Source organism: Lepidothrix coronata, unplaced genomic scaffold (genome assembly GCF_001604755.1).
Source record: "Lepidothrix coronata isolate B3197 unplaced genomic scaffold, Lepidothrix_coronata-1.0 Scaffold86, whole genome shotgun sequence".
Classification (NCBI taxonomy): domain Eukaryota; kingdom Metazoa; phylum Chordata; class Aves; order Passeriformes; family Pipridae; genus Lepidothrix; species Lepidothrix coronata.
The window spans coordinates 987368-1003788 of record NW_016690266.1 but is presented as its reverse complement, the minus strand read 5'-3'; the positions used below and the strand labels follow the sequence as shown (position 1 = coordinate 1003788).

Here is a 16421-nt window from a genome sequence, read left to right as displayed (position 1 = left end):
TCCCGTGATGGATCCTTTGCTGCATCCTTGGGGATCCTGCTTTAGTCACAGCTACGTCAGCTAACCCTCTCTTCCTGCAGCCAAACCTCACTATTTTGAATCTCTTGAGGACTTGGGGACAATCTGGTGTCCTTCCTTTCTTCATTGAACCACCTTGCTTGGAAGACCTCTGGTGTTCCTCTTCAGTCTTCTCTTTTCCAGGCTGTGCCATCTGAGTGGCCATGTGGGGCATGGGAGTGAGCTGCCCTCTGCCACATGCTGCCAAGGATGAGGAGGGTCCTGGTGTCACTTGAAACCCTAAAGCATGGTACTCCATGGTGGGACCAGCTGACCCAGATCCATTCCTGGAGCAGGAGAGGGTTTGCTGAAGTTGTTACAGGTTTAAACTTGCTTAATAGGTACTACTGCTCCTCGTTTATACAGGGGATTTTGTACACATTGTTTGGTTTAATTATTTGCTGTTTCCCTGCAAGGCAATTCTAAGCTCATCTTCCTAGAGCTTGTAAACAAATCCTGAAATACCTCGACTGGCTTTGTCCCCTGCCAGATGCTGCCTTCATGTGGGCTTTCTCCACCCATTCCTCCGTAAAGTCTCCTGTGCAGGCTCTCTGCTCACCAGCAACTTGTTTAATGCTAGAGAACTAATAAAACTGACTGGTTTGAGAAAGATATATATATATATATAATCTCACAATCTCTCCCTCTCTCCCTGTTGCTGTGTTTAAACAGGACAGCTTTATTTAATTGCATTGATTTTTTTTCTCTTTTTTTTTTTTTGCCACCACATAATTGTTTTCAAATGATGAAGATATTTTACCTCCTCTTTTTTTCATTCCCCCAGTGTTTAATTCCAGTCACAGTTCAGCTGTGCCCTGAATCTGCTTTCCTTATTCAGGGATTTAATTTATGAAGATAATTTCTAGATATTAGATTCTTCCTCCAGCCGCTGCACTTCTAGTTTGCATTCCTCTCCTAGGCTAAAGAGAAAACTTTGTGTAGGCCATGGATCCTTATCTACTGTTCATCATCTTCTCTCCTGGCTTGTGCTAATAATTTTTGGCCTTTTTTGGCTGTAGATGAGGGATTTTATCCTGGTTGTACCTTCATTAGCCTGGGTGATGGCCCAGTGGTTCTTGCTGGTTTTCTTTTTTACTCAAAGGGGAAGTGCATCCACTGAAAAATTGATTTTGGTAGGAAAAATTTATTCTCTGATTTAAATGGAATTCAATTAATAGTTTCAAACAAACAAAAAAAATTTTTTTGGGATGACAACATCTTGCTCAACCTTTCCAAAATCAAACACTCTTTGATTTCCAGTTTGATTTGCATTCTGAAGCTAGACTTGAAGCTGTAGATGTGTGCGTGTTGTATAGAGGATAATGAAAACCTTCAAAAAATAAAAGCAAACTGTCATTTTAGACACAAAATCAGAAAGTCAACAAATGGAATAGTTCTGTTTTGAAGTACCATTGTCATGTGGATAATACATCCATAATTTCAAAGTATGAGATGCTCTAGTCATGAAGGCAGAAGGCTGTGTAGACCGTGGCAGGATCCAGTGGATTCAGTTATATCATAGTTAACTGCTTTCATTTGAAAGATGGGGATTTGATCAGCACAGTTTGGGCTTTGTCCAAAATAATACACAGAGTAGCTCCAAGATAGAGAGGAGGTCACTCCAAAAAGTCCAAAGGATGTGTGTCATCACTGTTCATCTGCCATTCATTTTCCTCCAATTGTTGTGCCTTGACTCAGCCTAAATTCTGATTTCTTGAGGCTGGAGTTTTTCATTGGAGAAGTTCTGCAGAGCCTCCCACAGTTGAGAACTCTGGACATGACTTCCAAGAAATACCACTCTGTAATTGATAATAATATCCCATTGATGAAAACTCTTTTCCTAGAAGAAGGATGGAGCAAGGGACGCTTTACTTCTTGTCCTCTTTGTAATGAATAAAATAGTTTTCACCAGCTGGTTCGAATACTAGCGAGCACACCAGGCTGTGGATACCACATCAAAAAATGAAATAATAATGGAAGGATTTATGTATTACAGCAAGTCTAGTTCTTAGCATTAAATAATATAAAACATAAGTGGAATTTAGAAACTTGAAACACCTGTGCTAAAATATCTTCCCTTTTTTCTCATAACCAGAATTTTAAAGTTTCTACCTGCAGAAAATATCCATTTTTTGGCTTTTTCGCAAAAAATAAAAGTTTTTGTCAATCCATAAAGACAGAGTAAGAGCCAAACAGCTCTACTAGCTACTTCCACAGGCACATTCCTAAGTTTTCCTTTATTTAAGCGGTGCTTTTCTGATGAGGAGCTGCCCGTGTGGGTCCTTTCAGGCTCCAAGTGTGCTCTTGTGTACGATAGTGGTTTTCCACTTTGCCGAGAAGCTGAGGTGGAGATAAAGCAGGCGCATGGGGAGTTTGGCAGAAATTAGCATTTCCTTCCACCCAGTCCAGTCCTGCAGGAGATGAGATGTGGCTGGGGAGAGCTTGGGGGGGAGCTTAGTCTGCCTCATGATCTGAGAGGGGTGAAAGCATCCTGCAAATGAAAATTGCTCCATCAGCTAAAGACAAACATCAGAGACAGATTTAAGCAGCTCCCTTTGTTTATTCTGCCTTTTGTGCTATTTTTAGCTGTTGGCCAGCACACAGTATTGCAGGTCCATTGGCTTTAGGGAGAGGAGGTGCTCGTGACCTGATGGCTCTCGTGGTTGGGATGCCCCATGAGGAGATTGGAGATGAAGCATGAGTGCATTTACTGGGGGTGCATTTACCAGAGAGGGAGGATGTGAATACTTGGGTTTGTCACATATCTAGAGGGCTGATGGCCCCTGAGCAGTTTTTTTGCAGGTTTCCTCAAACAGATCATCCCCAGTGCTTCTGCTCCAGGCTTTCTTGCTTTCTTGAGGGTATTCAGTGCAACACATCCCATACTCCTCCGTGCCTCTGCTAACATAGTGGACCATTGCTGATGTTAAAGCTCTTTCCAAGAGCATCCTGCAGCAAGCTGGTCTGCAGGATGCACTGCCAAAACCCTGAGCAGCTTAAGAAGAGGTCGCCCAGAGTGCTTTCCCTCGACAGCTCTGTCAGTCTCCACGCTTGCTAATTTGTCTGCTGAACTGAGCAATATTTATGCATGGGGGTGATTCATCTCCCTGCAGCAAGGTTCCTGGCAGCTGTCAGTGTGACGCCTGTCTCTATACTAGTGGTGCTCAAAGTCTGATCTAAATATCCCAGTTTTGTCTCTGCCAGTGGCAGTGGGGGATAGACAGGTGCAGTGGAGTGTGGTTTTCAGGAGAGGCTAATGGTGGGATGCCTTGGAGCCCATGGCAGCAGGAAGCCGTATTGTGTGTTGACTTTAAACAGGAGGTTTGGGAGATCAGCTCTGGAGCAGAAAACAGGGACTCGGGAGGAACAAACACTCGCTGCTTCAGAAGGGCGGCGATTTCCTTTTGGGTAAACACGTCATTAATCTCAGGGAGCACATTCTTTTCCATCAAAAGATAAGGGATTCGAGTAGCCTTTCTCAGGGCTTGGCCTTTTTAGATTGTTTTAAGTGTGGCTTTCCCTCCTTCAATTACAGACTGTACATAATCTCTCATTTTAGTTTGGCTGGGCTTATTGTGGGTGCAGAGAAGGTCTTGGGCAAGGGAACTCCTTCCCTTCTTTAAATTTACTCTGATCTTTTTTTTCCCACTAAAACCTGTCTGTTTTTTGCTATGTGCAGCTCTGATGAATTTGAAACGTAAGTGTGGTGTTTGTCCTAACTTATGAAACAATCTCCCTAGTGGAAAAATGGCAATGGGCTTCTCTCCCTGCCCTGGGCTGCCTCTTGCTGCTCAGCTTTGGTTTGGCATTTTTGAGGGTGCCACTTGCTGTGGCCAGAAAGCCATAGGGTGATGCTGGCTACGGCACCCAGTGCTTAATTTTCAGCTGGCACCATCCTCTGTGGGGAGACAGCTGTGGAAGAGCTGCTGCTTTCACTTCTGCTCCCTGTGGCTTGCGGTCTGCGGTCGCTCTGAACTCTTCTGGTAGCAAATGTATTTAACTGGCATTTAAGGATGAAATTACAGAGGGAATTGAATCCCTTCACGTTCTTACCTCCTCTTCTTCCCAGTGCTTCTTCCTAAGGGCTGCCAACAGCAACATGGATTGGGGTGGGGTAGAGCAGGAGCTGTGGAGCTCCTTCATCCTGCATCTCTCAGTGCCCTGACAGCTCAGGCAGATGCTCTGCAGCATTCCTGCACTGATCTGTGTGCCCACATGCTGTCGTGTTAATTGTGTAATAGCTTCGTTTCTGTCGCTGCATAGTCATTGACCTGCATGTGTTCAACACAGAAAGTCTTCTCTTTTTTTTCCTCATCTAGTTTAAGACTCCCCAGGCATAAATACTGAGGCTATGGGAGTTGTCAGCAGATAGGATGTGGCCCTGAAGACTGAGGTGAACCCAAGTCATGATGTCATTTGTGACATATGGAGAGTGAATCTGCAGGGAGCAGTCAGAAGTCCTGTGTTTACTCTTGTTCATCTGGGCTGGGCTGCACATGCCCCATATCCAGCTATGGAGTTGTGCTACTGCCTACAAGTCCAACATGGAGCTGACATGGTCCTGGCTCATAGGAAATGTGCACTGATCCATGCTGACTCAACGTGGCACACGTAGTGCTGCAGAAAAGGGCAACCCAGCTTTGGTGAATGTGGTCCCTTGGGTAGATGAGTTCAGCTGTAGCTGTCAGAAGACAGGGGCATCAGTCTCATCAGTCCATCCCATCTTCCTCAAGTTCTGCTCCCCGGCAGTTCTTCTCTTCTCCTGCTGTTTCTTCCCAGTCTTCCAGCCAACACTTGTCTATCCAAAGGTGAATCAGGAGATGTCCTGGAATATGTTAAAACATTTTTGTATCCCTGTAGAAGTTCAGCGAAGGTCATGTTTATTCTCTGTACCTGTCAGTGCAGCTCTGCTTCTTGATGCCCTTTGCTTCCATGACTCACCAGTTTCCTCACCATTCTCTTAGAGAACTGGGACTTTTGGTGAAGATCTCTTCATGCATCCCACAGGCCAAGTGTCAGCCTGCAGCAAGTTGAGCAGTGGACTCGTGGCACAGAAAAACCACTATGCTGTCCTCTGTCCACCTCCAGTACTGCTTCCCTCTCCCTGTTTTCCTCCCCAACCTTTCCACATTTTTCTCATGCATTCCTGCCTCCACCTACCCTGTGGCAGGCTGGCCCTGTGGCCTCCAACTGCCCTACTGGCAGCAGTAGGGCAGTGCCTGAGAGTAGCAATGGTAGTGTTGGACTTGCCTGGGAAAAAATATTGGGAGGACCTCGGGAGCTGGAGCTGAGCAGTTGCAAAGGCATGGCTGCAGAAACAGCCTGGCCTTGGAAGAGCTTGGAAATGTGATTGTTAACGTCAGTATTAAACAAGCCCAAACACAGGAAGCTGAGCGTGTGCACAGAGGGATGCGGAGGCTTGTGTCTGCACCACTTTGATTGATTTATTTTTCATCTGCTGGGAAAGGTGATTCAAGGTGTTATTTGCAACCCTGGTGCCCTCTTCATGCCTCTTCGATTGTGCCAATCCACTGGGGATGTGCACCATTTTCAGTGCCCTTCACTGGGTGTGCTGCATGGTGTTGCAGGGCTGTGATTGTAGTCAGCTGGACCCATGTAGTTCTCTGGCACATCCAGCACTTCACTGGGGAAGTCCAGAGCCGTCCAGAGTGTGGTTGTGTTGGTGCAGAGCCTCTTTCAGAGCTGTTGTGTCAGATGATCCTGTACTGTTTGTTGCCTCAAGTTAAATTTCAGCATTTGCATAGAGCAAAAGATAAAGTCCTTGGGGTTTGGACAACATTCGTGGCTTTGCATCCATCTCTGCACATCCACAGTTTCTAAGTGGGTGGTTAATCCTATGTATCTGTGATTGCACACTGAGATGCTGAAAAACCTATTGCTGGTGGTCCTTTGGCATCAAAATGTTACTTCATTAAAGGCTGGCATGCCTGATTTTCCCTTGACAAGTGAAAACACTGTTCTGCTGTGATAGGCTATGGGCAGTTAAGTATGTAAGTAAGTTTGTGAGTTTGGTGATCACCAGACCATGGATGAACTTATTCTGCAGGCAGGAGAAGAATTGTTGTAAGGGCTTTTGGAGGGAGAACTTCACTCCTTCCCTGCTGTAGAGCACTTCAGCCTATGTAGTAATTAATTTCGTTTAGGCCACTCAATAGCCATCCGATAGACCTCAGCTTCTGAGAGTTACCAACCTGACAGAGCTTGACTTGCCCACTGGGGAGTTAACATCTCAGAAGTTCTGGGCTTGTACTTGCCCTCAGCTAAGAGTTTGGAGGAGGAAAACGTAAGCATGTGGTTGGTGAGGAGTGAAATCTTATCTTACTGCAGAGGTGCATGTTCAGATGAGGATGGCAGCTGTGGGACCAGGTTGTGAGGACCATTCCTGTTTTCTCCACACTCGTGTGCGTGGATATCTCCAGCACCTGCACCAGGACCTTGTTCTGGGTGTGTATTTGGATTGGCATCCAAGGGGAACAACTGGATTTCAGAGCTTATGCCAGAAGGGTTTAGAGATGGAAGAAGAAAGGGGAAAAAGAGAGAGACCAGAGATAATTATGCCAAGGATATATAATTACTCTTTGGCTCTCCATGTCTTACATCACACAGGATCCCAAAAATGCTGAGATCAGACCTAGGAAATGTGCTGCAAGACAAACACTTCCAGCTGTTCCTCTGAAAGCAAATCTCAGCAAGTACCTTCCAGGCAGGAAGGTGTGGGTTCACGTCTTTAGGAAAAGAAAAAAAAACACTAACCATTTCAAGCCTTCAGCATTCACCTTTGTAATTAAAATCTCTAATCACAAGAAGAGTGCAATACATAACTGTCTTCTGGGAGCTGTTTCTTAAGGTGGTTTTCCATTTTTGCATTATTTAGCCTCTGCCTCGGTGCCAGGCTTTGCTTAACCTTAAGCTTGTGAACAGGCTTATTGAATTTGGCCAAGACTTGACTAGTCTGTAATGAGCTCCAGGTTGCCTGGAACTTGGCAACGCCATCGTCCTCTGTGCCGTTGCATAATGGCCTGACCCTGCGTAACCGCAGCTTCGCCTTGCGCCCCTTCTCCAACCTCTTGGAGTTCCCCCTCCAAAACCCCGGGCCTCATGGAGGGGCTGCCCTTGTAAGGGGTGTCTTGAGTGCCAAAAACCTCCTTGGCTGCTTTCATGCCCTTCCACAGGGTCAGAAGTGGGAGAAAGTGCAAGAAAAGCTCAAACATGGAAACCTGCCAGAGTAGAGGGGGAATGCAGCAGTGGCAATCAGATGAAAACTGGTACCTCCTCCCAGGTATCCCTGGTGGCTGGAGGGATGTGAGAGTCCTGACCATCTTCCTCCTCCTCCTCTGGCTGCATCAGGCTGGTGTGCAGCCTCCTGTGGTCCCCCTGTGCTTGCGAATAGAAGATGCTCATCCTGGAAGCTCTTCCATTTCAAACTTGCTAGGCAGTTTTTATTGTAAACCCATTGTAATATGGGCAACTAAAAGGACTTAATTTGTGAAAAATCACAGGAATAATTCAGATGTTGCTCTAAGTCAATTTTTCCCAATTGTTTATTTATATCAGCTCAACCACTTGAGAAACCCATTATTTGCTTTCTCCTTATTGAGTATCTAATGATGAAAATAAATTGTTACCACTCTTTATTGTGCATTTCCCATAAGGCTGACACGGCACAGAGAAGGAACTGGATTCTTTTCTTCTAGCACGACACGGGGAAGATTGTTTATAGCACTTCAGCTCCAGCCCTCTGCAAGCCAGCTGAGAGCAGGATCGTTAAAGGCAGAATTTAGAAGCTGTGGGGTTGCATAAATTGATCGAGAGGAAAATTTGTCAGACAAACATCTTGTAATGAGCGAGGAGGGAAGAATCTGTTTTGAATCTCATGTACCCAGCAGTAAGCTGGAGAAAAAGATCTTACAAAAGAAAAATTAATAAAACGATCTTGCCTTGTTTAGAGATCAGAGTGCCAAATATAGGCCCTATCGCATTTCCTTCCCTCCTCCTTCCGAAGCTCGTCCTTTTGAAGTGCACTTTCAATGGGATGTGGATAATTGACTCTGTGAACAACTGACCAAGTGCTCTGTTGGTTTAACCGATTGGTCTCAGTTGCTGATTCCTGTGTTGTTTTGGATGATTTTCAGCCCAATTGCCCTGTCAGCTACAATTAGTCCCATTAATATGACAGCTGAAAGGTCATAGATGACTCGCTCCGGTCGCAGGCACGAGGGCAGGCTGGAGATGCTCCCAGGGTGTTGTCCTCAGCTTTGTGCTCCTGTGCCCATAGTTTGCTTAAATTGATGGCGACTGCAAATCCTGGTGCAAAACCAATCAAAAGGGATGTGAGATTTGCTTCACAGGAGGGTGATTGAATGAGAAATGAGGTTGCAATGACAACTAACATTTGGATGAACTTCTCTTTAATTAGTCAAGAAAGTTCCTGGTTCTGTATACAGGGGAAATGTGGAATGGCTGGGCTTCCTCTCACCTGCCAGAGCCGTGAGGAGAGGAAGCAGAAGTGGGATAGAGATGTAGGCACATCCTGTGGCTCTTTCAATAAATCCATGGCTGTCGTTTTCTGTGGTTCCAGTGACATCTGCCATGGTTTCAGGCTTTGTTTCTTTCACCCAGGATTTCCGCTTAGGGGAATTAAGTAGGAAAGGGAAGGACGTAGGAATGAATGGAGCACAAGGTATCATTTCACTTCTTGAGATTAATAGCAGTCAGATACATACAGATGCAGGTCAGACATTGGACTCATGAGTCTTATGGTCAGTCTGTGGCCATAGTATGGCCAAAACAGTACCACAGGAAATACAGCCTGGTTGTATACTTGGCCTTTTGTATGAGGAAGGAAACAGAAGGCACCCAAAGTGCCTCATTTGAATTACATAGCCTCAAAACACCAGTGGAAGACCCCAGCTGGAGATGGTTTACTTGCAAAGCAGGACACTGTGCCTGGTGAAGTTCTGCAAGGGTCTGGTTTTGGTTTGGTGTTATTTGGCATTTTTCTTAGCTTCCTGGATGATGCTAAAGAGAATATGCAGATTCAGTTTGAAGGTGACCCCCAGCTGGGAAGGACATGCAGCATCTGGCAGAGAGAGTCAGGCCTTCAGATGACCTCCACAAACTAGGAAAATGGAGTGAAAAGGACAGTTTGTGGTTAGGGGAAACCTAAATGATAAAGACAGGAAAATATGAGAGTAAGCAATCAAGAGAGGATCGAGTCCACTTCAAGGGAGACTTCTATGAATCAGCGGAGCAAACTTCTGTCAAGTGACATAGATGTATTTGATGGTGCTGCTGCGAAGCACAGGTTGGAGAAGGCCTGCAGATCTTCTTGGGTGAGATGAATATTTTGCTCGCTTCTTTTGTTTTACTAATGAAACATTAACATTTCTATGAGGAGCCCATACTTTGTGAAAAATCCCTTCGCCAAGGACCAAATTTTCCTTGAGCAGTTTGGTGGGAGCTTTGCAGCCAGCCCATGTGCCATCATGGATGTGGTTCCCAGTTGAAGGCACTCAGGTCTGGTCTTACAGGAACATACAGCCTACACAAATTCCCCCTTTATTTCTCCAGAAACTGCACTTTCTGCAGACATCTGTGAGGTCCAGAGGTCAGTGTGTTGTGCTGAGCTTATTCCCTTTAAATCTCATCTAGGACTTGTTCTTAGTGGAGATAGCTAGTGCTTTTAGAAAGCCTAGCAGCAGGAGACCTCTTCTATCAGTGTGTTTCCATCCACGTTTGGGAAACACAATGAATGCAGATGTAGTAGGAAACTTTTGATTATCTATAGGATTTTTCAGTGACAACTTCAAAGCTCTGTGGTTAGTTACATTCTGAGACTTTAAATGGATATGTCTTGTGTTCAGAGCTCTGATTTAATTTTCCGGTTTAATCTATTGTCCAAACATTATTAATGTTGTCTTTGAGGCATGGGACAGCTTTGATGGAGTCTTTTTTTAATTTCTGGCCATCACCCTGTGCAGCCATAAACAACATCCTGCCTGCTAATGAGAAAATTCAGGTTATTGCAGTCACATGTCTTGTGGAAATAGATTGTAGTGGCAGGAGAAAAAAAGGAACCGACTTTCCTCACCTTCCACCCCCAGCTGGCACGACCATTTGGAGTACTGACAGGGAGGAGAAGTTTCCATAGATTAAGATACTCCATTAAAAGGCAGTGTTGCCTATTGAAAATGAAATTATTAATTTCATAGACATAGCCATTAATTCCTTAACCTATAGCTATCATAAGCTATCTTTTCTATCTGTAAGCATCTAAAACCTTTCCTAGTGAATGCCCTGCTGGTACGTCAGCTGTCAGACTCAACTCTTCCTAACAAATCCAGGTTTGTAGAAGAATTTGATTAATCTTCCACTGTGAACTGAGGGAGTAGGATCCTCCATTTTGTATGAGTAGATGAGGTGCGTGATGATGATGTCCTGCCTATTGCTTTCCCCTCTCTCCTATATTCTGAAAAACTTTTTGGTTTTGTGTGTGACTTAGAAAGACAGGGCAGAAGTTGATGTGGGGAGTGGAGCACAGCCAAGGGTCTCTACATTTGCTCCTTGTTGTGCCATGATAATCATTTATAGAAGACTGGGGGCGGGGGGAGTGCGGCTGGTTGTGCTGCACAGCCCCATGTTTTGACCAGATTTGGAGATGCTAATGCAGCAACAGGAGAGCAAAGGCATCAGGAGGGTAAGTGTATGATGAGGCAGTGGGCAGTTTTAGAGCTCTTTATTCCTTCTCTACTGAGAGAGTCATCTTGTAGGGGAGAGACCACCCTGCAGCAAATCGGTGGTTTTGGCTCTGGGTTCATTGGCAACCAATGTATAAATTGGGTGTGTTGGTAGCAGCTTCACAGCATGGGCACATCTCAGGTCTTGTCTGTGCAAGAGCTTGACTAACAGGAACACAGCACTGGGATATGGTGTGAGGGCTTGCTCAGAATTGCAGTTGTCTTATGGCAGCATCATTTTCCTCATTTTGGAAAGAAGATTAAATTGGCATGGATAAATAAGTATAGATAATATTAAAAATGTAATATCTGATCCCTTAGGCAGTTTTCCTTAGTAGCCACGTTTCACAGGAAGATGTCCTGATTGCTTGGAGACAGGACTCCATACAATCCATGTTCTGGCGTGGCAGGAGCTGCCCAGCGTGGTGGTGCCTCCTCTCCATGTGCTGGTCTGCACCCCTGCGCCTTTCCTTGGCACTTGCAACCTTGTAACCACACGGACCTCTTTTCTGCCTTCGCCCCCCACCGTGTAAGTTGACAGTTATCCTTTCAAATGATCCCTGGAAGCAGCCGCTGCAGTTTGGTTTGGTGTGTTGAGAGGACGGGTGGTCGCTGAGAGCAGCTGGAGAGTCTCTTTCAGCCTTGCTGGTTTCTGAGGTTCTCCTCTCGCCCTGTCTTTGCAGAGAACGGCTTCGTCGGCTACTCCGCAGAGCTGATGTCCAACAACACACTGCCAGACTACAGCCAGGGGGAGTCCTTCTTCACTGTTTTTGGAGTGTTTTTCCCAGCTGCCACAGGTACTGTTAAGTTTTGTCCTCCCCCTCTTTCCCTCCACAGGCACATCTCAGAGATGGGCAGAAGCAAGTGGAGTTCCTCTGGGCTGCAAGGCGAAGCGAGCAGGACTGCACTTGGCCATAGCAGACTCACATGGTTGATTCAAAATGTTCAGGCTTCCCTCCAGCATTTGAAATTTTCTACTCTCCTGTCCTGTTCACTTGAATGTGCTCTTCCATCTCTGTAATCGGAAACTGCTGCTGAACTCTGTGGGTTGATGTGGTGTAAATCCTTCCCTGCCAAGGACAAGGCTCAGGCACTGATCTTGGCCAATGCTGTCAGGCCACGAGATATCAAGCCTTTTTAAAAGGGCTGAGCATGATTTATCATATAAGATGAGCCTTGTGACTTGATTGCACTGGGAGAGTAGGAAGAGCACAGGAGGACTTTCCCTCCATCCTTACTTCAGTAGGTGGCTGAGCTGGGCTGATGCCACTGCTCCTGATGTTGACCCACCACTTGCTGCATGGCATCATGGGTTCATCTTTGTATGTTGGCAGAGCTCTCATTCATGAGCTTAATTAGATGCCTTCATATTATTCATTCCCTTAAATTAGCAGGAAGATGCATGTCCCCTTTCCAGAGCTGACAATCTCCAGTGGGAATGCAATAACTATCAGTTGGAGTTACAATACCTTTTGTTGATGCTGGGTGTTTTAAGCTATAAAAAGTACCGATTATAAGCAGTTTCCATAGCGATGAATCCTTGGATTACAGAATGAATTTTCAGAGGATTAGCTCTAAGCAACTTGCTGGAAGTTGTTTGCAGAATTGCTGCAGTACAGGGAGACAAATGAAAGGGTTTTGTGAAACGTATGGGACTGGAGAAATGGTCTGGTAGCAGAAGTCACTTTGTCAGGTGCACCTAGTGCAGGACTTCAAATTATCCTTTGAAATCCTTTCTCCCAACTTATTAGGGTGGCTGTTGCCTCTCTGTAGACTTCCTCTTGGAAAACTCACTGGCCTGAACTATCGGCACCACGGAGAAAATGGCTTCTGCCCTCTTTTTTGTTGTCGTTTTTGACTGGCCCACCTGAGTCCCCCAGCCAGAGAAAAAGACCTTCCTCGAGAGCTCTGCCTCTGGTGCAAGAAAGCAGAGTTCATTGGTTATAGTTCATTTCCAGTTCATTGGTTATAGAAGAAGGAATAGTTATGACAAGACTGCGCAGAAAATTACCGTGATTAGCCGTATTAAATGATTCTTCATCACTGCTAATGCTTGGCTGCGAGGAAGAATGCCAAAGCTAATAGATACAATTTATTTAAAGCCCTGGCAGCCTGTTGCTCTGTTTAGTTAGCAGTAGTAATACCAGTGGTAATGTTAAACATTCTCTGAAAATACAGTTTGGGATGATGTATAATTACTTTGGTTGTTACACAGCTTTTTCATGTGTTCTTTTTAATTGCTTGGTTATTTATGGGATTTAAATTATTCCTTCGGAGTAGCAGTGGCAGTGGTACCATATAACATTGTTATTGCTCCTGTTATTGCTGTTCGTAGCAGAGATCAGGAGCCTCATAAAACGTGGGGTTGTGTTTGGTGCTCTGCATGGAAGAGTTTGTGGTCTGATTAAGAAACTTCTAGGATGGGAGTCAAGACTTCTCTGGTGCAGATCACAAATCGGGAGCCCATTTTTGGTGAGTGCTGGGAACAAAGCCCACATCTCCTCGGGCTGGGGCAGTGAGAGCTGGTTCCCCCAGGCCCCATCTGACCCCACTAGTGTAGCTGTCATCCTCCTCCCCACAGCAGGGGTGCGATGGATGCTGGGCTGTAAAGGGGGCCCTGGGTTGCTTGGGGTCCTACCTGGTGGAGCAGAGCTGCTTCCCACTGCATTGTGGGCACTGTCTGGATGCAGCTGGAGCCTTCCAGCAGGACAGGCGGTCTGTGAGATTGGAGATGACATTTCAGGGATGGGCTTGGCAGGAGCATTAATAGGAGTCTGGTGAGACATGATAGGATTGCCAGTGCCTCTGATGCAGGGCAGGCAGTGTGATGCAGACTGTGAGGAATGACAGGGACAGGTGAACATTGCTCCCAGGCTGTCACCTCCAACTACCCACCTCTTCTGGAACCCCCACAGTGACCTGGCTGAAGCACTAGAAGCAAAATCCTTTGCCTTAAGATACAACAGAAATTCGAGGAGAGTTCCAGCAAAACAATATGCTATTTAGTTTTGAGGGGTTACATTGAACCAGTTTGAAACAGTTCTTTGACCCAGAGCAATGTTCTGTTTATCTTTAGTTATTAAATATTGTGTTTACTCTTCTTAATTTTTAGCATATGCTAGTTTACAATTTAAGATGCTGTTTTGATAACAAAGTTTTTAAAAAAATGTTTAGGAAATTGTGAAACAAATTGTTTGGGCCTTTCTGAGATGAAATGTTCCTCTTTGAAGTGAAACTATTTTGATCTCTTCAGGATAAGCTTTTTCCTCTCTAACTAGAAAGGGTTGTCTGAATTCAACTGGTTTGTTCGGTCTCTGGGATGTACTGAAAAGTGGTATAAAGTTGCCTGTTTCCACTAGAAATAATAGTGAAACAGAAACTTCTGAAATGCAGGCTGGTAGCTATAAAAGGAAAGAGTGGCAGCCACTTCAGGAGAGGGGAGCAGGACTTGTGGGGAGACCCTTGCCAGGACCAAACAGGCAGGAGGAGCTGTCAAGGGGATACTTCAACTGGAGGGCATGGGCTGGTCATCCCAGCCTGTTGTAGACCAGTAGCAACATGCTGCCTCCTACAACCATCCTTCTTGGATTGTTTTGCTTCAAGTCGGGTTGTTTTCTATTTCCCTGTATTTTATGGGTATGACTCCGGCAACGCGAGTGAAGTTATCCTGGTTTTACGATTGAGTGCTGGTAAGCAGAGGCTGCTCTGTTTGCTCCCTGGGTAATAGCTGTTTAAACCATTTCAGTTGGATGTGCAGTGCAGCTGGCTTTATTCCCCCAAGTTTGTCATTTAATCACAGAGAAGTTGCTGAGCGATCCAAAATATACATCTAGAGCTGGCCTAAAAGGGCATGGAAGACTCAGATTTGCTGGTTTCAGTCAAAAAGACTGAAGTACTCACTAGATACTCAGATGTGAACATGCCCCTATAGAGATGCTGTGCATTAAGCAGAGGTTTTTCTACATGTTTGTAAATACCTTCTTAATGCACGTGTTTTGCTGCTGTGCTGTGACAGGCAAACACTCAGCAAACCACCCAGCACAGGGAGGGAGTCTTGGGAGCTGCCTGCCCACAGTCAGCTCCCAGCAGCAGCCATGCAGCCATCAATGCATTTTTAAAATGAAGATAAATGTCATTTCTGTTGTGCAAGAAATGTTTTTCTTTTTCTACAAAATCCCCAAGGTTTTCTGTCTAATGAGAGAAGTGTGTTGTCATGCGATACAAGAAAGTAAGTTGTCGTTTGAAGCGGCGGTAGTGGAAAGTGTCATCGTGCTGAAACCAGTTCTGAAATAAACCATATTTGGCACTTGCAAAATGACAGCAAATAGATTTAGAAGCTTTGGGCTAAGTTATCAGATGATGTAAGCTGGCACAACTCCATTAAAGTCCATGGAGAGGTGCCAGCTTACATCAGTGGAGAAGTTGGCCCTTTAAAAAAATTAGCTACAATTCTTATCTAACATTTTCCATTCTTCATCTCTTGGGTGAAGGAAAAAAAAACCCCTTTTATATTTTATAGTAAGTTCACTGAAAAATGCAATGGGTGTTTGCAAGCGATCATATCTGCAGTCATAAACTATAGCTGGTGGAGTTAGAAGCCAGAGCTGATGGAGCTGGTGATGGTGTCTAACAGACAATGTAGGTGGTCCCGTCCTGCATGTGTCCACCACCTGGATGATGCCCAGAGCCAGATTACACTGGGAATAGCAGCAATGTACAGACCGTCTCAGCCATAATTTCCTGGCTGGGTTGACTGTGTTTTCATGCTCCCTTGTCCAGAAGCTTTGTCATTATCTGCTGCTCTCTAAGATAATAGCCAGTGTGGAAAATCCAGCCTGCTATCTCGTTGAAACAGAGAGGTGGATAATTTTCTCTGTGAACAGTCTACAGATATGATTGAGTTCAGAGGGGATTGGCCATTTCCCTAGGGATTTCGTCCCTGTGTCTGAAGAAAGGAACGTCCTGAATTCTCTTGAGTTTCATATGCAAGCGTAGGGTTTTTACTCTGTCATGCAGCCAGAATCTCTGGCAAGGCTTTTTGTGGCTTCTTGCAAGTCAGACCAGTTCTCTGGCAGGGGCTGTCAGAGGCTTTGGATGGTGGAGGTTGTTTAGGATGGTATTTTTTAAAAATTAATCAGGTTGTCCTTTCATTGGAAAGTGGATTGGTTAGTCTTACAAAAGACCTTCTTAGAACTGCTCTTTGAGAGCAGTCATCCCATCTGGAAAATTACTTTTTGGGTGGTGATGAAGAGGTGACTTTGGCATTGTCCATACATCTGTACTACCAGATTGTCCATACTTTTGTACTAGTCAGGTCAGAGGCATAATTGCAGCACAGAGGAGATGGCTTTGGCTTTAGTGGCTCAGAATATCTTTGTTGGTTCCCTCTATGATGGCCTTGGCCTTTGGCCCTGGAAGCCATGAGACTGTGGTGACCTCCTGGGGGCCGTGGCAGAAGCTAATGGTGAGCAGTGGCCTGGATCTGACCCCTGATCATTGCACAGCAGGAGGTCAGTCATCAGTCTCCAGATCCTCTTTATGTGGGCTCTGGCAGGTCATCTCCTGGCTGCTCCTGAGTGTGCGTGGGTCCGTGGGAGGGAGGCAGTG

The 16421-nt window shown here is 45.4% G+C and overlaps 1 protein-coding gene across 2 annotated transcripts in view; it reads left to right on the top strand.

The window, feature by feature from the left end:
• SLC12A8 (solute carrier family 12 member 8) overlaps nt 1-16421 on the top strand; it is a 50769-nt gene that overhangs the window by 16472 nt on the left and 17876 nt on the right. For both annotated transcript variants that reach the window (XR_001875774.1, XM_017820838.1), the window contains exon 6: nt 11498-11611. Coding sequence is in view for 1 of the 2 variants with exons in the window: in XM_017820838.1 (XP_017676327.1) it covers nt 11498-11611 (114 nt within the window). In the remaining variant the exon portion in view is untranslated. The remainder of the gene's footprint in view (nt 1-11497; nt 11612-16421) is intronic.